The sequence below is a fragment of the Acinonyx jubatus genome, chromosome D3 (genome assembly GCF_027475565.1).
Source record: "Acinonyx jubatus isolate Ajub_Pintada_27869175 chromosome D3, VMU_Ajub_asm_v1.0, whole genome shotgun sequence".
In the NCBI taxonomy this organism is placed as follows: domain Eukaryota; kingdom Metazoa; phylum Chordata; class Mammalia; order Carnivora; family Felidae; genus Acinonyx; species Acinonyx jubatus.
The window spans coordinates 42,341,519-42,368,135 of NC_069392.1; the positions used below are offsets into that span (position 1 = coordinate 42,341,519).

Sequence of the window (26,617 nt, forward strand, 5' to 3'; positions counted from 1 at the left end):
TGCCCCTTGGCCTTTCATTGGCCAAGCCTCCCCTGTGAGGACTAAGGGTTTTGCAACTGGGGTCTCTACCCTGGATGCAGTGCCATCCATTTTCCAACGAGCCTCGAGTTTTGCATTCCTCTTCGGTCTCTCAGTAGACACCTCTATGTGCAGCAAAGTTAACTGATACCAAGATATTGATAATGATGCTCATATTCCCATTACAAGCCACATTTGCTTTGTTTCATTTGAGCTTTTCGACAGACTTGTGATACAGGCTTTTTTTTTTTTTTAACATTTTATTTATTTTTGAGAGAGACAGAGTGCGAGCGGGGAGGGGTAGAGAGAGAGGGAGACACAGAATCCGAAGCAGGCTCCAGGTTCCAAGCTGTCAGCACAGAGCCCGACGCGGGGCTCGAACCCACGTACCGTGAGATCATGACCTGAGCCGAAGTCGGACGCTTAACCGACAGAGCCACCCAGGCGCCACCCTCCCCCCCTCCTTTTTTTCTATTTCACATAAAAGGGAACTGCTCCTAAGCTACAGAGCCCATGAACTATAAAGGCCCACGAACCACTCAGCAAGGCCATAGCTGAGACCACTCCCTCCGGAGAACGACTGCGGTCCGGAGATCACAGGCACTGCCAACAACTTCCCCAGCCTGGGGCACTCCCAGATAACCCACCTGCTCTGGATTCCCGGGCAGCGGTTACCTTCCAGCGCGACCCAGTGAGCCTTACTACCCGCCATTCACCCGGTTTCCCCAAAGCAGAAAAACCACAATTGCGCGGGTCCCGGCCTATTCCCCGACCAGCAGCGCCGAGCTTACAGGGCGAGGCCCCTCATATACCGTCACCCCAACAGTTCCCTACGAAACCGGACTAGACATGGTGTGGCTGACTCAGCCTTCCAACGCCCCGCTGAATTCAAGTCACCGCGGAAGCGGCCAGCGGCCAGCCGACCCACCCCTAGGCTCACAGGCCGCTCTAGCCGAACACAGAGGCAGCAATCTCGTTACTCCCGCTTGACGTCATCCGCGAGCGCCGCAGCGCGGTGGCGGGCACGCGCAGCCGAGAAGATGTCTCCGACGCCGCCACTCTTCAGTTTGCCCGAAGCGCGGACGCGGTTTACGGTGAGCGGACCGTGGGAGAGTGTGGCCCTAACCCGGCTCTATCTTTTTCCTCCTCTTCCTGAAAACACTCGAATTTTGCTCTGGGGTAAAGCGGGGACGGAGGTGTGTAAGGCGCGGTGTCGGCTCCCGGCCCCGTCGGGGGTTGGGAGGTGGGAAAGACGCATTACTTGCCTCTTCCGTGCGTCCTGAGCTGTCCGCCTCCGTCCTTCTGCAGGCAGGTCTCTGAACTCCGCGTTCTGGGCGCCTTTGTGCCCTGCGTGGAGGGTTTATCCGCAGACTCCCTCCAGTGCGGTCGAGCTCCCGTGCAGTGCTCGCTTAGCTGGGCAGGTGTCTCCAAAATTGCTTAAGGGTGAAGGCGGGAGTGGTTTTAGCCCAGAGAACTGGCTCCCGCCCCGCCCCCTAAGCTGCGGGTGGTGGTGGTTCTGGCCGCTTCTTCACCACCCTTTAACCTACCATATCTCTCTCCTAAGAGATTAACGAGGAGATCCAAAGCAGGAAAACAGAGATCAGCTTGGGAATTGTTGCCAGATGTCTTTTTATTCTTACAAAATGAGGAGGAGTACTTTGAGCATTTGGGGAGCGCCTTACAGAGCGTTTTTGTTAGCTTATTTAACTCTTAGCACTGTGAAGTAGGCAAAGTTCTGTTAAGCCTGGTAGATTGGAGACCACCCCCCTGCCAGAATTAGGTGATGTACTTCCCTGGTGTTTCTGACTTCAGACCCAGGATTCTTTTTATGTTGCCCATCACAGCATGAAGAACCCTGTCCTAAGTTGTTTGCCTATATTTGTCTTTAGCATTTGAGCCAGTATTTCAAATCATGATTCAACTACTGACATATGTAACTGTGCTTACCTAGTTACAGTGACGGCAGAATAAAAATTCTGTGAAAGAAAATTGATTCTTTGTAGTCAGTTTTCTTGTGTGCAGGTTATTTTTTTCCCATACAATGAGGGTTTATTTGTTAATCAGGTTATATCTTAGTTATGTCTTCAGAATCGTTTTCTTTCTGTGTATTTTGCTGTAATCCCAGGTGCTCTGAAATTCTGCTAAGAGTAACTGTTAGCAGTATCCAATATCGTATTAGTCGCAGAGGGGACCATTTAATTGGAGATCATCTGGTCCAGTACTTCTAAAGGTTCAGTGTGCAGTGGGATCACTTGGAGATCTTGTTAAATGTAGACTGGTTCAGTAGGTCTGGAATGGAGCCTGAAAGTGTGCGTTTCTAACAAGTTCCCACGTGGTGCCTCTGCTGCTATTAGTAATAAGCATCTACAACAACCCCCTTATTTAACTGGTGAAGAAATTGAAGCACAAAGAAACAAGGAGATATGTCCAAGATAACACAGTCTCCTTTTGGCAGAGTCAGGAATGGACATTTCCAGTGTAAATGTAACTCCTGGGGGTAAAGAGATGACTTCTTTCCAAGTGTATGTGGATTTTCACAGAGTGAATGACTTTGCAGTATTTTTGTCTTTGATACTTCTTTTTTGTTTTTTTAAGTTTTATTTTTAAGTAATCTCTACACCCAGTGCAGGGGTTAAACTTACAACTTGAGACTTACAGTTGCATGCTCTACCAACTGAGCCAAATCCCACCCCCTGCTTTTTTGTCTTTCAAATTATGGCTAGTTTAAGACAATTAGCAGGTATTCAGTGTTGACTATGTGTCAGGGACTGTGCTGAGCAAACTAGAGAAGGTAGGACTTGAGATGGGTCTTGAAGAATGGATAGAATTTGCATGAGCTGGTGGGAAGAACAACATAAATGAAAACACTAGAATGAGCTTGACAGAAAATAATGAAAAAATGGCTAGACCTTAGTGGAGAGTATATGTTAAGTTGTAGTGGGAAATAAGGTTGGATGGGTTGAGGGAGATAATATCAAGGACTTGAGAGGGGGCTGTGAAATTTTAAAATGAAAGCCTATAAATAAGGAGGCATTTGGAGATTAAAAAACAAAACAAAACAGTATACTCTCATGTATGTGATATTTTAAGAAATGGTAGGTGGGAACACCTAGAATGAGAAAGTCTACTTGGGAAGCTCTTGTTAAGTTCACAGTGATTAGAGTGTGTATCATTGGCACCTGGGTGGCTCAGCCACTTGGGCATCCAACTCTTGATTTCGGCTCAGATCATGATCTCATGTACACTGACAGTATGCAGCCTGCTTGGGAGTTTCTCTCTCCCTCTCTCTCTGCCCCTCCTCTGCTTGGGCTCGCACTTGCTCGCTTGCTCTCGCTCTCTCTCAAAAAAAAATAAATAAACTTAAAAAAATAATTACTGATGGAATGACTGATAGGTAATTTTTCCCACGCATAAGCATTTCCAGCTAGACAGACTATTGATGAGTAATGTTTTTCAGTAAATAATAAGCAAAAATATTCCCACTTACATGCTATTTTTACTTTTCTAGAAGTCTACTAGAGAGGCCCTGAACAACAAAAATATAAAGCCGTTGTTGAATACCTTCAGCCAATTACCTGGCAGGTAAGGCATTGATATCCATGAAATATCACTTGCCGAGATCGCTATACTTACCTTGAGCTGTTTAAAAAAATTCAGGTGTCTTTTGTTTTTAATAGTGAAAATGAAAAAAAATGTACCCTTGACCAAGCTTTCAGAGGTGTTCTAGAAGAAGAAATTGTAAGTATGTTTTTCTTTATTGTTAAAATTTTGCTGATAAATTAATAAATGTTATTTTTGAAATTGCTTTTATCTCAATAGATATTTATGATTATTTTTTTCTATAGTGAACTTGCTACTTTGTGAAAGCTGACTTGATCACAATGTAGGGATTATGTAATTGTTCAGGATTTTGACAGCACAAGTGAAATTTAAGGGTTTGGTTTAACAAATGAGCTCTCCAAGTGAATAGAAGAAAAGTTGATATGAGGTGTTCCTGAGCAAGAACTAGAATTTTAGATCGGCCCTTTCACTTTGCTCTAGAAACAGTGACATCCTTCAGTAACATGAAAGGTCTAGTGTCCAAGGATGTTCAGCATGAGTACTGGGATTCCATGACCTCATTTTCCTATGATGACTTCATCAGTAAGCATACAAAAATAACTAGAGCCTATCCAACTTCAGTAGAGAAATTTAACCTAAACATGAAAATTGAATTTATTTACCATTAGTGGGGCACCCAAAGGAAAGGAAAACTTTCAGCAGTTTATTCTTGGTTAAGTAAAGGTTGTGTCTCAAGAAGCTGGATCCTTTTCTAATGACCATAATACAGTGTCCCTTTCTTTTGAACAATTCTATATCAAAACTCATTTTTTTTTCTCTTCTTCAGCCCTAGTCACATACGCCTTGTGAGGCATTGGACAAGTTACTTTGCTTTACTGAGGCTCAATTTCATTTGTAAGAGGGGAAATAATATTCTTTCAAGGCTGTTGTATAAAACACTTAACGAGCACTCAAAAAATGCTAGTTTCTATGATGTTATTGAACCTGAGCATTACCTCCCTTCTCTTAAAACCCTCAGGCATATTGATACACCAGTACAACTAATTACCCTCGCCCTGTCTTTGCCCTGTGCCATTGATTGAGTTATGGCCTCTGCTTCTGTACTTGATTAGCTTGTTGCCATAGTCATGGTAATATAACCATTTTCCTGAGACCATTGTATTTTAAGTGAATCACCTTGATTATTATTTACTTGATCTACTTTGACAATTAATGATTCTATTACTATTTTTCATTTTTTGTATTTTTATCTTAGTAATTTTATTATATGTAAGAAATGTGTTTATCTTGTATTTCTGATAATTTGATGTCAGAAAATATGTTTTTATTCTTATCAAACTAGCCTGGACTCTGGCCCCTAAATTAAATTGTTTTCTCCTCTGTTGGTAGATAAATCACTCATCATGTGAAAACGTTTTAGCTATTATTTCTCTTGCTATTGGGGGAGTAACTGAAGGTAAGTATGGTTTTGTTTTTTTAAGTAATCATGGACGTGACATGCTTTATTTAAAACTTATTCTCCTCATACCTCTCATCTATTTGATTTTGTTCGTTTTTCAAATTCTCCCTACTACCTTTGCCAAGATGTTATCCCAATGAAATTAGCTCACACTTCTTGTCTCTAGTATGCAGCACACATTTTGGCACTTTCTTTGTTCTCCAGTTGTTTCGTTCATTCAGTAAATATTTATTGAGCATCTACTATGTGCCTGGTACTGAGCCAGGACTAGAAGATTCAATGGTACAGAAAACCTATCCCTGCCCATAAGGAGCCTAGTGGCTAATGGGGGAAACAAATGTGTAAATTTCTTACTATGGTCTAATTACTGTGAAGTAGGAATGAAGTGTGGTTGGAGTGATTCTCTAAACTCTAAAGGAATAAGGAAGGTCTTAGAAGGGAAGCTGTAACAGGAGCTGGGACGTGAGGGATGATGGATTTGTCAGGCAGAAAGGGAAAGGAATACACAGCTACGTAAAGGCCAAGTTCAGCCTGGCTAAAGAATTGTGTTGAGCAGAGGGGTGAGAGGATGATGACAATGGTGAGGAAAGAAGCAGCAGAGGTAGCTTAGGGTTCTTTGTTAAGGGTTTTGTATACTAAGCTAACAAGGAGCTATGGTGGAAGAGTTGGATTGGGAGAGACTGTTGGCAGGAAAAGTAGGGGACTGTTAAAATGGGACAGTGATGTTGGGGGATGGTTTCAAGACTAAAAAAGGCATTTAGGAAGTACACAATGTCGAGGTGCCTGCGTGGCTCAGTCAGTTAAGCATCCGCCTCTTGGTTTCAGATCAGGTCATGATCTCACATTTCATGAGTTTGAGCCCCACATCAGGCCGGGTACTGACAGTGCAGAGCCTACTTGGGATTCTCTGTCTCCCTCTCTCTCTCTGCCCCTCCCTGACTTGCTCTCTCTGTCTCTCTCAAAATGAATAAACTTAAAAAAAATTTTTAAATTAGAAAAAGGAAGTACGCAGTGTCTAACACATAAGTGGGAGCTCATTAAATGTTTGCAGAAAGAAGCAGTGAAAAACTAGTTCATCAGTAGTCTTTTAACAAATTTAATTGAAATACTCATTAATTCAGATAATTTATGTGAAAAGTGCCTTTTAATCTGTAAAGCATTATTCACATTATTTTGATACCTATTCCTACAAAAACTAGACTATTCAAGGTAAAAGTGATCTTCTAGTGCAGCAGCAAGCTATTCTGTGAACTTAAGAATAGTTCATAAATTCTGACTTCACACATTAAACTTTTATTTATATTTCTTTTTTCTTTTTTTTTTATTATTATGTATTTATTTTTTTCAACGTTTATTTATTTTTGGGACAGAGAGAGACAGAGCATGAACGGGTGAGGGGCAGAGAGAGAGGGAGACACAGAATCGGAAACAGGCTCCAGGCTCTGAGCCATCAGCCCAGAGCCCGACGCGGGGCTCGAACTCACGGACCGCGAGACCTGGCTGAAGTCGGACGCTTAACCAACTGCGCCACCCAGGCGCCCCTATTTATATTTCTTTAATTATTTTGAGAGAGAGAGAAAATCCCAAGCAGAAAATCCCCATGCTGTCAGCCCAGAGCCTAAAGTGGGACTCAATCCCACAAACTGTGGGTTCATGACTTGAGCCGAAATTAAGACTCGGTCACTTAACAGACTGAGCCACCCAGGCACCTTGACACACATTAAACTTTTATACAGGATATTCATTCATTCATTCATTCATTCATTCATTCAGCATACCTAAATGAGTTCTGCAATGGAGTGTTCCTTCCCCAGTTTTTGTCAAACAGCTGTGTCTCCTTAATTCATTGATTACCTTGATGTGTTAACTCTGGTAGACTAGTAATATGTTTAACAGTTGAAGTTATACAAAGTCTATATTTAGAACTTTATTTGAGAAAGATAAGAACTTATGAACTTAGTTACACTGAAAATAAAGTCTTAGATGCTTTTTTAATTTAATTGGATGGGGAAAAGTCCTTCTTGACAGAAATTATTATTCTTTACGTGGCGTGTTTTCAAATTGTCCATAAATATGTTTTGTTACATTCAACTCAGCAGATACTTTTTGAGCTTCTCTTTATCATCAGACACTTTACTGATTAAAATGTACAAAAATGCCTACCCTTAAAAAGCTCATAGTCTGCTTAAAAATAACGTATGATAAATACTATAATTTATCTATACTGTGCTTTAGAAGTATAGATGGGGTGGCCTGTTCAAAGGTATCAGGAGTTTTTTAGGTTCATGGATATTTGTCATGTGCTTTGAAAGATGGAGCAGGAATTTGCCACATGAGAAAGGAGGAAAACTAGGCAGAGAAAAACATTGAAGACAAAACCATGGAAGTATCAATATACCAAAGTGTCTGGGAATTGAGAAGAGGGAATCTGTGGCCAAGGTTAAGGTGAAGCAAAGAATGCGGTGTAGAAAGGCTAAGACACAGGTTGTGAAACTTCTGGGGGATCATGCTATAGTCCAGTTCGTCAGAATCACCACTGAATCTCTGTTTTTAAATGAGATTGCAAGGCCTCACTTAGTTTTACTGAATCAGAACCTTCAGGAGTGGAATCTAGGTAATTTTCTTAAGTTCTGTAATTAAACGTGAGTTAACTCATGTCAAACTACACTGCAACTATGGGCAGGGAATATGCCTCTCAGATCTCTTGGGTGTACAGAGCATATTGTTTCTCAGGATCTAAAGTGGTAAGGCACTGTGGCAGTTTTCTAGTTATCTAGTCCATCTCTGGCCTCTCCGCCCCCACCCCCCGTAACATCCCTGGCAGGTGGTCATCCAGCCTATACGCCCATTGATAGAGCTTACTAATTTGATTTCTCTTAGTTTTGTCAGGTTTCCCTTGTATTGAGTTGAAATCTGCTGCCTTATGCCACCCACTGGTTCTTGGCCAGTATCCCTCACATCACATTGCAGATGGCATCATACCAGTGCAGAGTAGAGCTGGAAATAATACTTTCTTTTGAATTGAACATACTGTATCAATTGCAGCGTTTTGGGCTTACGGTGCTCCCTAGATATGTTGTTTGCATACTGTGCTTAAATGGCTACTTTTTTAAAACACTTAACAAGTGCTAGTAAGTGTTTCCTTAAGAGAGAAGGAAGAATGAGCAGCAAGATTAAAGTATTTTTAGCTAGTGCAAGTGACCTTTTCTTTAAAAAGTTTTTAAATTTATTGCTGTAGTTAAATAACATTGAATTTTGAAATAAACAGCTTTTTACTATACCATCTTTTCCCTTCAAACAATGCTTTTATTTTAAATGTTTAATAATAGTTGACATCAGTATCAAACTTTTTTTTATTATCTTTTTTGAAGGTAATCTTTTCAAATCAGAATGATATTTAACAACACTATGGAACATTTGGAAATGAGGAAATGGGAAAATACTATTCATAATTCCTCTACTTTAAAAAACTACCATTCATTTTGGTATATGTTTTTAGTTTCTCTAGTCTTTTTTAAAACTTATTATTGTAACCATATAATACGTACAGTTTTGAATTCTGCCTTTTTCACTTAACATTATAAGCATTTTCCAAGTTATAGTCGTCGTAACCATCGTTTTTAATTGGCTGCATTATATTCTTTTGAATAGCTTAGTGGTGAAGAAAACAGACTGTGGAGCCAGACTGCCTGGGTTCGTATCCCAGCTCTACCACTTACTGGCTCTATGGCCTTGGGCAAGTTATTTAACTTCTCTGTGTCTCAGTTTTCCCATTCTGGAGGTAATATTATCTACCTCATAGGGTTATAAGGATTAAATGTGTTAGTATACATAAAGTATTTACTTAGCGTGCCTGACATATAGTAAATGCTCTAGAAGTATTATCAAGAATTATTATCATCATCATTATTGAGTGCACATACCAAAAATTACTTAAGTATGTCCCATATTGGGGACTTTTAGGTTGCTTCCACTTCTTGTCTTTTAAAAAATTTGTTAGGGGTGAGAGAATATACTGTTAAGATATTCTTCAGAATTATTTTGCATGGGCTATTTTACTGTACAGTTTGTTAAATTTTTAAATTGGCTTGTGCTCCACTTGAAGGTATTTGTACCGCATCTACACCTTTTGTATTATTGGGAGATGTTTTGGATTGTCTTCCTTTGGATCAGTGTGACACGATATTCACTTTTGTGGAAAAAAATGTTGCTACTTGGAAATCAGTAAGTGCCTTAGTTTCTTTTTATGCTTACATTATGTTTCTACAGATTCAGAGTTCAGAGGATAGTTTTTTTTGTTTTGGGGGTTTTGTTTTTGTTTTTTTTTTTTGCTTATTTTTAATATTGGTGACTGCTGAAAAGTTTGTCCTTATGAGGGAATTACACTGTCTTACTTGGGGAGCCAAGTTAAGAGGCATGTGGGAAGAAAAAGTTTAACAAAATTTGACTGAGTAGTAACAATTAACTGGAAAATGCACACTTTTCATATTTAAAACAGTTACTCAGTAACATGTTTTGTTATATATGTGAAAATATCTATTTCGCTTAAAATGTTTGGGGGGGGAAGTAAAAGTGGCATTGTAAACTCAGTGCATGTTAGTGTTCTTTTTTTTTTTTAATTTTATTTTTTAAATTTACATACAGATGAATTAGCATATAGTGTTAACAATGATTTCAGGAGTAGATTCCTTAGTGCCCCTTACCCATTTAGCCCATCCCCACTCCCACACCCCCTCCAGTAACCCTCTGTTTGTTCTCCATATTTATGAGTCTCTTATGTTTTGTCCCCCTCCCTGTTTTTATATTATTTTTGCTTCCCTTCCCTATGTTCATCTGTTTTGTCTCTTAAAGTCCTCATATGAGTGAAGTCATATGATATTGGTCTTTCTCTGACTGACTAATTTCACTTAGCATAATACCCTCCAGTTCCATCCACGTGGTTGCAGATGGCAAGATTTCATTCTTTTTGATTGCCAAGTAATATTCCATTGTATATATATACCACTTCTTTATCCATTCATCCATCGATGGACATTTGGGCTCTTTCCATACTTTGGCTATTGTAGATAGTGCTGCTATAAACATGGGGGTGCATGTGTCCGTTCAAAACAGCACACCTGTATCCCTTGGATAAATACCTAGTAGTGCAATTGCTGAGTCGTAGGGTAGTTCTATTTTTAGTTTTTTTGAGGAACCTCCATACTGTTTTCCAGAGTGGCTGCACCAGCTTACGTTCCAATGTTAGTATTCTTTAATACCTTCTTTCCTGTAACTTATCATCAAAGAGTGTGCAACAACTTCTGAACAGTAGTAATAATTTCTGTCTTAATTTCAGAATACATTCTATTCTGCTGGGAAAAATTATCTACTACGTATGTGCAATGGTAAGTAATTAATTAGTAAATGATCGTGTTAAAACATAAATGTGGTTAGAGAAACAGGTGGTTGAATTAAACACAAGTGATAAAATTTTTAAAAATAGATTAGTACCATCATTTTTATAACAGACTGATTTGTTAAAACTGATCATTCACTTTAAATTAAACTGTTCTTGTTTGGGGTATAAACTTAAAACAAAAAAAAAAAATAGTAAAATTTATCTTCTCCATGTTAAACTCATTTCATTCCTAATTTTTTAGTGCTTTTTTTTATGACAATAGTTTGTACCCCAGTTTTGAGAACTATTGCTTTAGGGAAATGCTCTTGACAGGCTGGTTAACAAATTTGGGTATAGTTGTAATAAACATAGAATGATCTCCTATAACCTTCATTTCCATATATTGTTAGATCTCCTAAGAAGATTATCAAAATCCCAGAATACAGTCTTCTGTGGACGAATTCAACTCTTTTTGGCCAGGCTTTTCCCTTTATCTGAGAAATCAGGTAAGCTTTTATGCATTAAATAAATGTTTTGAAGGGGAATCTTTCTCAGTTTTTAATTCAGAAGCTGTTGTGATGGTAATAAGAAAAATAGTTCTCACAAGTTTAATAGGAAATTGTCACTTTATTTTCTTTTACTGGTAATTATACTGTTCCTAATGCATCATATAGGTAATGCTTGAAGTCACTGATTTTTTTTTTGTATAGTTGACATAGTATCATATTAGTTTCAGATGTACAACATGGTAATTTGTAATTACTATGATGATCAAGAATTACATAGTAATTCTTTTTAAGTTCCAAGCTTATTAATCATAAAAATGTGCAGTTGAATCACATGTATGTAGATATGAATTACCATGTCTGTATTTCATTTATAATGCATGCTGATTTTTCCACTTCCATTTTCTCCCTCAGTCATTACCGTTTAGACACAATTATGTCCTCTCATTTCTTTTACCATTTTTCATTGTGAAATACAGCACTCATATAGAAAAGTGCATAAAATAAATGTATGCTATAATTATTCTGAATCAATTACTTGTGTAACTACTGGCAGAATCCAGAAATGAAATATAACCAGTTCTCCAGAGCCTTTCACAATCTGTTCAAATATGCCAGATTTTAATACCTCTTTCCCTCAGTCTTCCTTTCCTTAATATCAGGCTGTTATACCACCTACTTCATATGTTGTTGTGAGGATTAAATGAATTAAAATATGTGAAGCACTTACAACAGTGTCTGCACATAAAGAGACCCATAGTATATGTTGGCAATGGTTTCAGTGTGTTTTCTTTCTTGTCATGCTAGATCTGTGTTGTTTTTTCTTTCCTACTTAATGTGATCAAGATTAATTTAGATTACCATTGTATTTACTGCTTGTATTTCTGTCCTTCTATCTGTGGAAAATTTCCCTGTTAAATTTTTCTTTAGTGAAGGTCTGTATTTTGTCTGAAAATCATTATTCTTGAAGAATGATTTCAGTAGATAAAAGATTCTAAGTTGGCACTAGACACAGGATTTTATCTTGTGGGAGATAATCATTACTTTGTCTTCTATCTTCCATGTTCTCTAGACAACACAAATGTCAGTCTAACTTCTTTGAAGATAATCTAAATGTTTTTTTGTTTTTGCTCTTAAGATTTTTTATCTTTGTTTTCAGGCTTTTTCGGTTTTACTGTCATGTGTCTTATTGTGGATTTCTTTTTATTTATCATGCTTGGGATTCTGTAGAAATCTTAAATCTGTGGATTAATGTCTTTTGTCCAGTTTGTAAAAATTTCAGCCATTATCTCATCAAATATTGTGTATGTCTCTTTCTTTTCTTTCTGAACTCCAGGGAACATTGTTATACCTTGTCACTATATCCTCTGTCTCTTATTCTTTCTATATTTTTATCTACTTGTCTTTTTGTATCACATTCTGAATAATTTCTTCAGAATGGTTTTCTGGTTCACTATTTCTTTCTTCAGCTATGAAAGATCAGCTCCTAAATTAATTTTTAATTAGTTATTGTTTTCATTCTATTGTATTTTATTTTTCATTTGTTGAAGGTCTTTTTTAAGTCTGCTATATCACTTTCTAGTCTCTTATTCCCTACTCATAGTTTCAAACTTTTTCTTTAGTTTTTTAACCAGGATAAGTATTTCTATTTTATAGTCTGTGTCTGATCATTCTAGTATCTGAAGTCTTTGTGGGTTTGTTTCTACTGTTTCTCAGGATTTCTTATCTGTGTATCTGGTTAGTATTGGGTATTATATTTGAGAAAATATTGAGGGATTTTGAGGCCTAGGATAGATAGTTTTCTCCAGATAGAGTTTTCATTGCTTTTGCCAGGAGCCTTTAGAAGGAAGCTATCACCAGTCCAGGGTTACCTTAATCCAGCCCGCTTTAAGGCCTATAATTCCTTTGATCATTGAGAAGACTTGGTGCTGGGCTGTAGTTTGGTTTATTTTAACCTGAGGGTATAGTGCTACAGGTTTCCAGCCTTGAAGATAGTTGGGTGGGCCCATCATTTTTGGGCCCTGATTTACTTTTAACATTTCTAGCTTTGGGAAGCTATGAAAAGAGTAGCTCAATTTTACAACTGATTGTCTTGTTTGGCAAATGTCAAGACAAAAGTGGCTTTAAATATTGATGATGCATTGCTTACCTTACTTTTCTTCTGGATGTTTGCCACATATCCCTTACTTTCTTGTCAGCTCTTTACTGGTTTTAAGAGAACCATTTTTGTACTTCATTGTCTGGAACACTGCTGTGAACATGGTTTATGCTCTGTAAATTTTTATGGAATTAATTGACCTGTTACTGGAAACTCACCTTTTCTATTACTTTTTTAATAGCTTTTTTATTTTATTTAATAGCTTTCAACATGTGAATTCACTTATGCAATTCACCATTTAAAGTATACAATTCACTGGGGTTTTTTTTAGCATATTTACAAGGTTGTGCAACCATCACTGCAGTCTAATTTTTGAGTATTTTTTCTACCCTGTACCCAGTAACTTGCACCCCTGCCTCACTCATCATCATTCTTACCCTCTCTTCCAAGCCCTACACAACCAATAATCTCCTTGTTCTCTGTCCATTTTCCTATTCTGGACATTAAAAAAATAGAATAATGAAATATGTGGTCTTTTATTGATGAGCTTTTTTTAACTTAGCTTACATAACATTTTCAAGATTTATATATTTTATAGCATGTATCAGTATTTCATTTTTTTATAGCCAAATAATATTATCAGTATAGATATACCACATTTTGTTTACCCATTCGTCAGTTGATGAACATTTGGGTTGTTTCTGCTTTTTGTTTATCATGAACAGTGCTGCTGTGAACTTTTGTTTACAAGTTTTTGTTTGGATGTATATTTTCACTTCTCTTTGGCATATACCTAGAATGGAATTACTAAGTCATATGGTAATTAAATTTAAATTCTTGAGGAGGGGTGCCTGGGTGGCTCAGTTGGTTGAGTATCCAACACTTGATTTTGGCTCAGGTCATGATCCTAGAATCATGGATTGAGCCCCACATTGGGCTCCGTGCTGAGCCCCCCTCCCTCCCTCCCCCCTCTCCTCCTGCCCCTCTCCCTCATTCATGTACTCTCTGTCTCTCTCAAATAATCAGTGCTTAAAAAAAAAAAAAAATTCTTGAACTACCAAACTCTTTTGTGAAAAAGCTGCACCATTTTACAGTCCTGTCATCCATGCACATGGATTCCAATTTCTCTACATCCTGGCTAGTACTTACTAATTCTGCCCTTTTTTTTTAATAGTCACCTGAGTAGGTATACAGTGGTATTTCATTGTGGTTTTGATTGGTATTTTCCTAATGACTAGATATGTTAAACATCTTTTTTTTTTTTTTAACGTTTATTTATTTTTGAGACAGGGAGAGACAGAGCATGAACGGGGGAGGGTCAGAGAGAGGGAGACACAGAATCTGAAACAGACTCTAGGCTGTGAGCTGTCAGCACAGAGCCCGACATGGGGCTCAAACTCACGGACCACGAAATCATGACCTGAGCCGAAGTCGGCCGCTTAACCGACTGAGCCACCCAGGCGCCGCACATCTTTTCATTTGCTTAGTGGTCATTTGTACGTCTTCCTTAAAGAAATGGCTATTTGTTTTATTTGCCCAATTTTTGAGTTGTCTTTTTATTAAGTAGTTATATGAGTTCTCATTATATTCTATATGCTAGACTCTTATCAGATATGTAATTTGCAAATGTTTTCTTCCATTCTGCAGATTTCCTTTCACTTTCTTGATAGTATTGTTTATAACACAAAAGTTTTATATTTTGGTGAAATTTGATATAGCAATTTTTTCCTTTGTTGCTTGTGCTCTTGATGTCATATGTAAGAAATCATCGTCTAATCCCAGGTTACAAAGATTTATTCTTGTGTTCTCTTATAAGAGATTTAGCTCTGTGGTCCATTTTGAGTTAATTTTTGTATATCGTATGAGGTTGGAGTTCAGTTTCATTTTTGTGTATATTAATAACCAGTTGTCCCAGCACCATTTATTGAAAAAACTATTCTTTGCCCATTGAATTGGCCTTTTGCCTTCTTCTGCCTTCTGACCAGGGTCAGTTGAACCTTGGGGCCTTGGCACTGTCTTCCCTCTATGACCCTCCTGTTCATTATTGTTACACTACTGACTTTAGCTATTAGTCTCAATTTTACTTCCTCAGGGAGCCTCTCTTTCAGCATCTATTCTAAACCTGCCAGCACAGTCCCTCATTATCACCACCTAATTTAAAATCTCTTCTTAGTATTTGGCACTATCTGTCATTTTCAGTGTGTATGTTGTTTACTTCTGTGTTCTCTGTGCCTAGAACGGTACCAGACACGTAGTTGCCATTTAAATCTGTGATAAATGAAGTCTCTTTTTTGTGAAATGAATTATGCCCCTTCATAAGAACTAATTTGTAGTTTCTTTGCTGGAAGTTATAGAAGACATAAGAACAAGGTTTCAATTCTCAGCCATAATTTTGTCCTTCTTGGTTATTTCCAGCCTCCACTCTCATCAGTTTTTTTTTACATTATATAATTCAAATTTAGTTGTAATAGGGCCTCCTCTTAAAATATAGCTGGATTTTGAATGTTATTTTTTTAGAGATAATGTGAATTTAGTTCAGGAAGGAGAGTGGCCTGTAAATTTCCTTCCCTATAATGATATTAGATTTTCGTACCAGATTCATAAAATGAATTGTAAATTTTCCTATTTTTCTTCTTTTCGGGAAAAGTTGGAGTAATTTTGTATTCTTTCTTTCTTGAATGTTTGGTAAGCTTTACAAGGGAAGCAGTTAGCAACAATAGAATTTTGTGGGAATGTTTTAAACTGGATTTATGTAATGGATTTGGGACTATTCAGACTTTTCATTTTTTTCTTGAGACAGTTTTGGTAACTTCCTTTTTCCTGGGAATTTGTGAGTATTATCTAAAATTTCAAATGTATTGGAGCACCTGGGCAACTCATACGATTGAGCATCCAACTGTTGATTTCAGCTCAGGTCATGATCCCAGGGTTGTGGGATCAAGCCCCACATCAGGTTCCGTGCTCAGTGTGGAACCTGCTTAAGTTTTTCTCCCCGTCTCCCCTACTCTTCTCCACTCTTCCCCACTCTTCTCTACTCTTCTCTGCCCCTCTCTCCCATTCTCTCTCTAAAATAAAATTTTAAAAATAATTAAAATTTCAAATGTATTTATAGGATGCTATTTGTTGCATTTCTTTTTTTCTATTTTTTCTTTTTTATAGTTGAAGTATAATTAACATACAGTGTTATGTTTGTTTCAAGTGTACAACATAATGATTCAGTGATTCTGTATGTTTCTCAGTGCTCATCAAGATAAGCATACGTGCTTTTTTGTATTAATTTTTTAAAATGTTTATTTTGAGAGAGAGAGGGCATGCTAGTGGGAGAGAGAGACAGGGAGAGAGAATCCCAAGCAGGCTCACAAACCGTGAGATCATGACCTGTGCCAATGTCAGGAGACGCTTAACTGACTAAGCCACCCAGGCGCCCCAAGATAAGTGTACTCTTAATCCCCTTTATTTGTAGATCTCATCATATTTTAAAGAACATTTTAGACCTCTCTTACAGTGTACAGCATTACTAAATTAACAAGACATAGAAAAACCATTCTTTTCTTTCCCTTATTGACTGGTTGAAAGACTAATAATATATTGCTAATATATAGCTTTAAACATTATGCATCTTTTAATAAGTAACGTTTTTAAATTTAATTTTTAAATTATAAAAATAACTTTTTTCAGAAAATTTGAAAAATGAAGGAAAAAGCTGTGTATAATTAATCTTACCACTAACATAAGGGAGGTTGGCATTTGGGGATATTTTCTCATAGTATCTATGTTAAGCATTTGTAGATGCTTGACATTCACTGGAGTATATCCCAAGACCTTCAAAAAGCCAGTTTAACATGTAGTTTAGCATGTAGTGAAGTCTGACTGAAATTATTGATTTAATGAGAATTATGGCATGTACTATATTGAATAATAAATAGAGAATAGACAAATGTATTTTAAGTAGTCAGTGCTAAATGGGCAACCAGATTCATTCACTAGCTTAATGACTTGATCTAGCATAGTTTTTTCCACTTTCACTTTTGTACTGAAATAACTTTAGACTTAAAGAAGAGTTGCGAAGAAAATCTAGAGAGTACCTGAATTAACAACCTTCACCTAATGTTAGCCTCTTACATGATCACAATATAGTTGCCAAAACTAAAAAATCAACATTGGTACAGCATTATTAACTGTGCTAAGACTTTATTTGGATTTTACCAATTTTATCACTATTTTTCTTTTTTCTGTCCAGGGATCCAACCCAGCATCCCATGTTCCATTTAGTTGCTATGTTGCTTTACTCTCCCCAGTCAGTGACAGTTCTTATTTTTTTCATGACTTTGATACTTTTGAAGAGTACTGATCAGGTATTTTGCAGAATGTCCTTCAATTTAACTTTGTCTGATTTTTTTCGTAATTAGATTGAGGATACGGATTTAGGGGAAGACCACAGAGGTGATGTGGCCTTCTCACTGCATCATTTCAACATAATGTTGATATATACTATTACTGGTGGTGGTATCCTTGGTCATCATATTTTTTTGTTGCTAAGTTACTGTCTTTGCCTTTGTAGTTAATATTTGAAGGGAAATACTTTGAGGCTGTGCACATACTCTTTTTCTCCTTAGATCTTTACCCACTAATTTTAGTTTTCATCAGTGAATTTGCCTACAGCAATGATTTTTAGGTTGTCCTGTTGTTGGTTTTCTATTTCTTTTATTCCTTCTACATCTATTACTTGGGATTCTTCCATGCAGAAGAGTTGTCTGCTCTCCCTTATTTACTTACTAATTCAGTCATCTGTTTCAGTGTGAATTTGTGGATATTTTATTGTCCGGATTATAATCCCATAGTGTAATTAATTTCTTAGTTAGATTGTTCTGGTTTTGCCCATTGGAGGGAGCTCTTTCATGTTTTCCTGGTATGAGAAAATAGAGCTCATCTGTGTTTTCCCTACCCCAACCCTAGAATCACCCACTTCTCCAAAGAGCCTGATTCCTTTTATTTAAGAATGGTATTTAGAAGCAAAGATCTGGGCCCTAGATATCTAAGAGTATCACTGCTCTGGGTTCACTTGGTGGACAGACCTAGGAAAGATCTATATGCACACACATCTATATCAATATGTGTCTATGTATGTATTTTTAAATGACCAACAACAAAAACCATGAGATCATACTGATATTTCTGAGTTCAATCCAGTACCAATATTCCTTCTTATTCATAAGTTCTTTCTTTGACAGTGAGAAACCTGGCTCTCATTAACTGCAGCATATTTATTATATATGTTGTTATACATGCTCACTTTTTGTTTAATACAATTTTTATTTGTGCTTTAGCAAAACTATAAATTACTGCATATTGCACTCTGTAAAATTGCTCTAGATTTTTCAGTAATAACAGGGACAACTGCATTTGTTATATATGTAGAATTCTGGATACTGTAAAGGCACCTTAAAGAAATGAATTTTAGAAAGGATTTGAAAACCAGGTGTGGGTCTGACTTGATCTTTTGTTTAATTATGGATTTGTCATTTTCTTTGTTTTGGTTATGTGACAACAAAGTTATATTCTTAAACACATTTAGGTGTTTGGTGGATTTGCTTTGAAAATCTTTTTTTTTTTTTTTTTTTTCTTTTTAATAGGTCTTAACTTGCAGAGTCAATTTAATCTGGAAAATGTTACTGTTTTCAATACCAATGAGCAGGAAAGCACCCTGGGTCAGAAGGTGAGGCTGATACAAAATTTAACAAACATAAGTTTGTTACTAAGATAAATCCTGTGACTGGGTCTTCTAAGTCACCAAAAATTTTAAAACCTTTATTTCTAATTTATAGACATAATGTATGTTCTATGCAAAAAATGCAAATCAGATAGAAATATTTAAAATAGAAAGTATGGCTACCCCATAACCCAAGGCCCAAAGATAACCACTCTTAGCATTCTCTGTCCTTACAGGACTTATTGTGTGTGTAGTTTTATTCCAAAAATGAGATCATATAATACATATTGTTCTGCAATCCATTTTCTTCTTTGGACAGTATAAAATGGATGCATTTCTGCATCAGTACATTTGGATCTGTGTCTTTTTAATGGTTCATGATGAGTCTTTCAAGTGGATATATATTACAATGCTGTCAGTAGGCATTTAGATAATTTCTAACGGTGGATAATTGTTAACAGCATTACAGTGAATAGTATTGTGTATATCATTGCTAAATTATCCAGGTGTCTTTTTAGGGATAAATTCCAATAAGTGAAATTGCTGTGTCAGAATATATGCATATATCACATTTTGATAGCTGCACTCAATTACTTCTCAGAAAGGTTATACCCAAATTTATACTATCACCATTGATACATAGAGAATGTGTACCCACAGCCACACACCACCCCTGGGAATTAATCAATTTTTAAAAAACTTTGCTTAATTGATAATATACTTAAAAAGTAACTCTTCTTTGTTTTAACTTACATTGCTTGGTCATTAATGAAGTTGAGGGATTTGCTGTATGTTTATTGGAATTTATTTTTCTTCCATGACAATTAGAAGCAGTGAGGAAGAGAATTACCTATTCTTGCCATTTGCCCATTTTACTGTTGAAATGTCTTTTTCTTACTGCTGTGTAGTTCTACTCAGACAGAATATTACTAATTCATTGCCTATCATTTTGTTGATTTTTTTTTCCTGTTTATTGTTTTTCTTATAACTTTACTTATGGTGCCTTTGCTGTGTAGAACTTTTAATTTTTGTTTTTTTTTTACATTTTATTTATTTTTGATAGAGACGGACAGAGGACAAGTGGGGGAGGGGCAGAGAGAGAAGGAGACACAGAATCTGAAGCAGGCTCCAGGCTCCGAGCTGTCAGCACAGAGCCTGATGCGGGACTCGAACTCACAAACCGCAAGATCATGACCTGAGCTGAAGTCGGATGCTTAACCGACTGAGCCACCCAGGCACCCCTGTGTAGAACTTTTCAATCTGGATATAATATTAATGTTTTTGGTCTTTTTGTTTTATTGTTTCTGGCCTTGTGTCAATGCTAAAGGCTTCTACTCTGCAGATTATAGAAGTCCCTTTGTTTTCTTTGATGCTTTTATGATTTAATTTTTCTTGTAAATCTTTAATCCAGCATGAATGTTGGAGTATGGAATAAACTGAGTTATAATTTTATTTTTTCCAAGTATAATTAGAACCATTTGTTACATAATCCATCATTTGCCCACTGATTTTTTAAAAGACATCAGGTGTAATCAACTTTATTTTTAAAGGTTTTTTTTTTTTTAGCTTTTTTTTTTTTTTAATGTTTATTTTTGAGAGAGAGAGATAGAGTGTGAGTGGAGTAGGGGCAGAGAGAGGGGGAAGGAGAGAATCTCAAGCAGCCTCCACGCTGTCAATGCAGCCCAATGTGGGGCTCAAGCTCACGAACCATGAGATCATGACCTGACCTGAAACCAAGAGTCAGCTGCTTAATCGACTGAGCCACCCAGGCGCCCCTTTTGAGATTATTTATGATATATCCAGAAGACAGTCCAGATTTCTGGCAAATTTCTGTACATTCAGCACCGATTCTTAATTTAGGAACAAGTTATAAATCTTTAAAAAATATCAATTAGATATAACTAACATCTCACTGTAAATTAGACTACCTTATATAATTTGTTAAATGTAATTATTATCAATTTGGAAGTGATGTTGACTTAAGATTTTTAAAATCTTGTCTCTCGCCTTCATATATCTTTCAGTACTTCTTGAACTATTCTCTGTAAACTTGTTATTTTGAATTTCTCAATATAGAGCTAGACACTCAGCATACCCTAAAGTATTCCCCAATAATAAGAGTTCTCTGTGCAATTGGGGGAGGATTTATTTGGTCAAACTAAAGCTGGGGACAAAAACACAGTTATTTACTACGATTCTTAGAGTCCTTAATATACTAATGGTCTTCTCAGTTCTCTAAAAGGTCATTGTATATATTTCTAAAATGTATTTAGCCATAGGCCCTTTCTTTGCAAAGAGAATCTAGAAACCATGTGTGGAAAAATACTGTCTTAAAACTTTACTGTATCTTCATAGCTATCTTATATCATTGTCATACTGCTTCTGAGTTCTCAGATCCCTGTCACATAGAATTCCTGTTGCCTTAAAGATTAACTGTAGGTCTAGGCAGAAGTGCAGCTAGACTTCTAACAGTGTTTGTCTAGCAGTGTATGAATGATGTTATTCTAGTATTTGCCTTCTGCCTGACAACTGCTTCATGACAGGCTATGCATGTTTTTAAATTTAGCATACTGAGGATAGAGAAGAAGGAATGGATGTAGAAGAAGGTGAAATGGGAGATGATGAAGCTCCAACAACTTGGTGAGTTTTTGAAGTTCAAGTTTCTTGATCTACAAAGCTAACACCTTAATGACTAAGTAAGTCAAGTTACATTGTCTTTAGAATGTAGTAATGCCACCTACCTGCTCATTGAGAGTATTATAGGAGATGCTGCTTGGATATGGTCTATTAAGATACACAGTAGTTATCCTATTGTCACCATACTCATTGATGTTATGTATAGTGATATATGGAAAGTGCTTAGAACAGTGTTTATTCAGTAGCTACCATCAAGATGTAGACAAGGAAGGAAATCCTGCTTATAGATTTATTTGTAATTTTTATGTATATTAAAGTTACAAATTTTAAATCACTAATAGGCTCTTTTAGTTGGTTTCTGAATTGCATGTGGACAGTTCATTATTTACATGGCCTACTTTATGCATATGCCTAAAATTTGGAAAGCCAACAATGGGCAACTTAGGCACTCCTCTCTTTTTCCTTCCATTTAACTTTGTGGACCTGTGGATAGGGCCTATGGATAATGGGCTGAATTTTTGATGAAGTAGGAGAAATAAGAAGCCTTCCCTTCTTCTCCCCTTCCTGCTCCATCTCTTGTTTCTTATCTCATATGCTAACTCTACTTTCTTTCCAAATTATTTCTTCCTAATGGTGGTTAGAAGCAATGAAGAAGAGAAAAGGGAGGTGGGAAGGAAAACTTTCACATCCAGGTATCTGCAGTGACAAAAGATATCATTAATTGCAATTAAATTTCCAAAAGGTCAGGAAGAGTTTCCAGTATCCACACAGGGAGACATATTCCTGGCATCCCAGATTTCAGATTCAAACATGTATCTCCAAAGAAGCATTGAAAGTAGTGTGGCTCCAGGCTTAATTCCAATCCTAGTCGTAGAACCTTAAGCAAGTTACTTAACTTCCCTGCAACTCAGTTTCAATATCTTTAAAATGTAGTAATGCCACCTACCTGCTCATTGAGAGTATTAAAGAAGATGCTGCTTGGACATGTTCTATTAAGATACACAGTGGCTACCCTTGTTGTCATACTTGCTGATGTTATCTATAGTGATATATGAAAAACTTAGAACAGTGTTTTTCAGTATTTATTATTAGCTATAGTTGTGTTTTGGGGTTTTTTTTTAGACATCTATTTGTTCGTGGACATTATGGATAGTATACTTTTGGGGTCTTGCCTGAACATCGAATTTAAAAGGCCAAGATAGTAGTCTCCAACATAATAGGAGCCTGAAATGTAAAAAGAGCCCCCAAAGACAAACTGTCCAGTGTAGTTTTGTCTAGTTAAACTCAGCCTGTATAGACAAGTCATCCCCTTTGGTTATGTTGAAGTAGCCACAGGTACAAGGATTCAATACTCAGCTGCCTCTCAGTCTGTCACAATCATACTCTTCTAACCCTTTTTCTTTTTTATTGAAATGTAGTTGACATGCATTATTACATTAGTTTCAGGTGGACACATAGTGATTCAACATTTATATACATTATGAAGTGATCACCAGTATAAATCTAACTATCCTCTGTCAACCATACAAAGTTGTTACAATATTGTTGACTGTATTCCCTGTGCCATACTTTATATCCCAGTGACTTACTTATTTTAAAACTGCAAGTTTATACCTTTTAATCCCCTTCACTATTTTTTGAATGGAGGAAGAGATCGTTTGGGGAATTACTTTGTGACCAACTGTATCACCAGATTGTCTTAGGCACTGCAATTTACAAAGAACACATTACCCATATATCTACAGTATGAAGTCCATTTCAGATTTGGCTAAATACACCAATAAAGAATTTTGTATTAAAAAAATATAAGTGTAACATTCTATAAAATCATCAGCTCAACATTTAAAAAATATGTCAAGTTACAAAACATCTTGGTTAAAATAGTTACAGAACATTCTATTTTAGATAGTAACTCTCACCTCTAATTTGTTATGGTTTGCATACATAATAAGTAGTTACATTTGCTTTGTTTGGATATAGAATCCAAAAGTATCTGTGGAATGGTGAAGTTAGAAGGCAAATTGCAGTGGGTCAAAACATGAAAGGAAGGTAAGGAAATGGCAACATTGAGTGTAGACCACTCTTTCTATGTTTAGCCCTGAAGGAAAAGAGAGAGACAGCATGGAATGGAACTTTGAGAGGAGAGGAATTTTTTTACTTTTAGTGCCTCAACTGTAAAAATGTTTTAGTAGTCATATATTAATACTACTTTAAAATTTCTTCTATGAGGCACCTCAGTAAATACCAGGCCAACTAAAAATAAAAGATCAGAAGCTTTTACAGGTAGGAGATTATAATTAGCAACTTGGAATAAGATTGTTGTTGCTATCAAGCGTTAATTAAGAGGTGAGGTTTCTGGCAACTGAAACAATAAAGGAACATACGATGGTTACATAATTCTCATTCTCTGATTAAATGTAGTCTCCCATTTCTTTTTTTTTTTTTTTAATTTAATTTTTTAAATTTACATCCAAGTTAGTTAGCCTACAGTGCAACAATGATTTCAGGAGTAGATTCCTTAATGCTCCTTACCCATTTAACCCATCCCCCCCTCCCACAAACCCTCTAGTAATCCTCTGTTTGTTCTCCATATTTAAGAGTCTTTTATGTTTTGTCCCCCTCCCTGTTTTTATATTATTTTTGCTTCCCTTCCCTTGTGTTAATCTGTTCTATGTCTTAAACTCCTCATATGAGTGAAATCATATGCTATTTATCTTTCTCTAATTTCGCTTAGCATAATACCCTCTAGTTCCATCCACGTAGTTGCAGATGGCAAGATTTCATTCTTTTTGATTGCTGGGTAATACTCCACACACACACCACCTCTTCTTTATCCATTCATCCATCAAGGGACATTTGGGCTCTTTCCATACTTTGGCTATTATTGATAGTGCTGCTATAAACATAGGGGTGCATGTGTCCCTTCAAAACAGCATACCTGTATCTCTTGGATAAATACCTAGTAGTGCAATTGTTGGGTCGTAGGGTAGTTCTATTTTTAATTTGTTGAGGAACCCCCATACTGTTTTCCAGAGTGGCTGCACCAGTTTGCATTCCCACCAGCAGTGCAAAAGAGATCCTCTTTCTCCACATACTCACCAACATCTGTTGTTGCCTGAGTTGTTAATGTTAGCCATTCTGACAGGTCTCTGGTATCTCATTGTGGTTTTGATTTGTATTTCCCTGATGATGAGTGATGGTGAGCCTTTTTTTCATGTCTTGGTTGGCCATCTGGATGTCTTCTTTGGAGAAGTGTCTATTCACGTCTTTTGCCCATTTCTTCACTGGATTGTTTTTTTTTGAGGGAGGGGGGTGTTGAGTTTGATAAGTTCTTTATAGATTTTGGATACTAACCCTTTGTCTGATATGTTGTTTGCAAATATCTTCTCCCATTCTGTCATTGCCTTTAAAATTTTTTTTTAATGTTTATTTATTTTAGAGAGAGAGACAGAGTGTGAGCTGGGAAAGAAGCAGAGAGAGGGAGGGAGACACAGAATCCAAAGCAGGCTCCAGGCTCTGAGCTGCCAGCACAGAGCCTGACACGGGGCTCGAACCCACAAGCCACGAGATGATGACTGACCTGAGTCGATGTCAGACGCTTAACTGACTGAGCCACCCAGGCGCGCCCCCACCTCCCCCACCCGCCCTGTCAGTTGCCTTTTAGTTTTGCTAATTCTTAACTTCGCTGTGCAGAAGCTTTTTATTTTGATGAGGTCCCAATAGTTCATTTTTCCTTTTGTTTCCCTCGCCTCTGGAGACATGTTGAGTAAGAAGTTGCTGTGGCCAAAATCAGAGAGGTTTTTGCCTGCTTTCTCGAGGATTTTGATGGCTTCCTGTCTTACATTTAGGTCTTTCACCCATCTTGAGTTTATTTTTGTGTATGGTATAAGAAAGTGGTCCAGGTTCATTTTTCTGCATGTTGCTGTCCAGTTTTCCCAGCACCACTTGCTGAAAACACTGTATTCCACTGAATATTCTTTCTTGCTTTGTCAAAGATTAGTTAGCCATACGTTTGTGGGTCCATTTCTGGGTTCTGTATTCCGTGCCATTGATCTGAGTGTCTGTTCTCATGCCATTACCATACTGTCTTGATGATAACAGCTTTGTAATACAGCTTGAAGTCTGGCGTTGCCTCCTGCTTTGGTTTCTTTTTCAAGATTGCTGTGGCTATTTGGGGTATTTTCTGTTTCCATACAAATTTTAGGATTGTTTGTTCTAGCTCTGTGCTAGTGTTATTTTGATAGGGATTGCATTGAATATGTAGATTGCTTTGGGTAGTATTGACATTTTAACCATATTTGTTCTTCCTATCCAGGAGCATGGGATATTTTTCCATTTGTGTGTGTGTGTGTCTTCTTCAGTTTATTTTATAAACTTTCTATAGTTTTCAGTGTACAGATTTTTAACCTCTTTGGTTAGATTTATTCCTAGGTATTTTATGGTTTTTGGTGCAATTGTAAATGGGATCAATTCCTTGATTTCTCTTTCTGTTGCTTCATTGTTGGTATATAGAAATGCAACTGATTTCTGTGCATTGATTTTATATCCTGCAACTTTGCTGAATTCGTGAATCAGTTCTAGCAGTGTTTTGGTGGAATCTTTTGGGTTTTCCATGTAGAGTATCATGTCATCTGCGAAGAGTGAAAGTTTGACCTCCTCCTGGCCAATTTGGATGTCTTTTATTTCTTTGTCTTGTCTGATTGCTGAGGCTAAGACTTCCTAATACTATGTTGAATAATAGTGGTGAGAGTGGACATCCCTGTCTTGTTCCTGACCTTAAGGGGAAAGCTCTGTTTTTCCCCATTGAAGATGATATTAGCGTTGGGTCTTTCGTATATGGCTTTTATGATCTCGAGGTATGATCCTTCTATCCCTACTTTCTTGAGAGTTTTTTATCAAGAAAGGATACTGCATTTTGTCAAATGCTTTCTCTGCATCTGTTGAGAGGATCATATGGTTCTTGTCCTTTCTTTTATTGACATGATGGATCACATTGATTGTTTTGCAGGTATTGAACCAGCCCTGCATCCCAGGTATAAATCCCACGTGGTCGTGGTGAATAATTTTTTTAATGTATTGTTGTTGGATCCAGTTGGCTAATATCTTGTTGAGGATTTTTGCATCTGTGTTCATCAGGGAAATTGGTCTATAGTTCTCCTTTTTAGTGGGGTCTTTGTCTGGTTTCAGAGTCAAGGCAATGCTGGCTTCACAGAAAGAGTTTGGAATTTTTCCTTCCATTTCTATTTTTGGA

The 26,617-nt window shown here is 37.0% G+C and overlaps 1 protein-coding gene across 1 annotated transcript in view; it reads left to right on the plus strand.

The window, feature by feature from the left end:
* The first annotated feature begins 965 nt into the window (after positions 1–965).
* THOC1 (THO complex subunit 1) overlaps positions 966–26,617 on the plus strand; it is a 52,158-nt gene continuing 26,506 nt past the window's right edge. Inside the window, exons 1-9 of the mRNA XM_015066573.3 lie at positions 966–1,112; positions 3,527–3,600; positions 3,696–3,756; positions 4,969–5,035; positions 9,144–9,262; positions 10,374–10,422; positions 10,826–10,921; positions 18,653–18,735; positions 21,296–21,369. Coding sequence (XP_014922059.1) covers positions 1,059–1,112; positions 3,527–3,600; positions 3,696–3,756; positions 4,969–5,035; positions 9,144–9,262; positions 10,374–10,422; positions 10,826–10,921; positions 18,653–18,735; positions 21,296–21,369 — 677 coding nt within the window. The 5' untranslated portion in view covers positions 966–1,058. The remainder of the gene's footprint in view (positions 1,113–3,526; positions 3,601–3,695; positions 3,757–4,968; positions 5,036–9,143; positions 9,263–10,373; positions 10,423–10,825; positions 10,922–18,652; positions 18,736–21,295; positions 21,370–26,617) is intronic.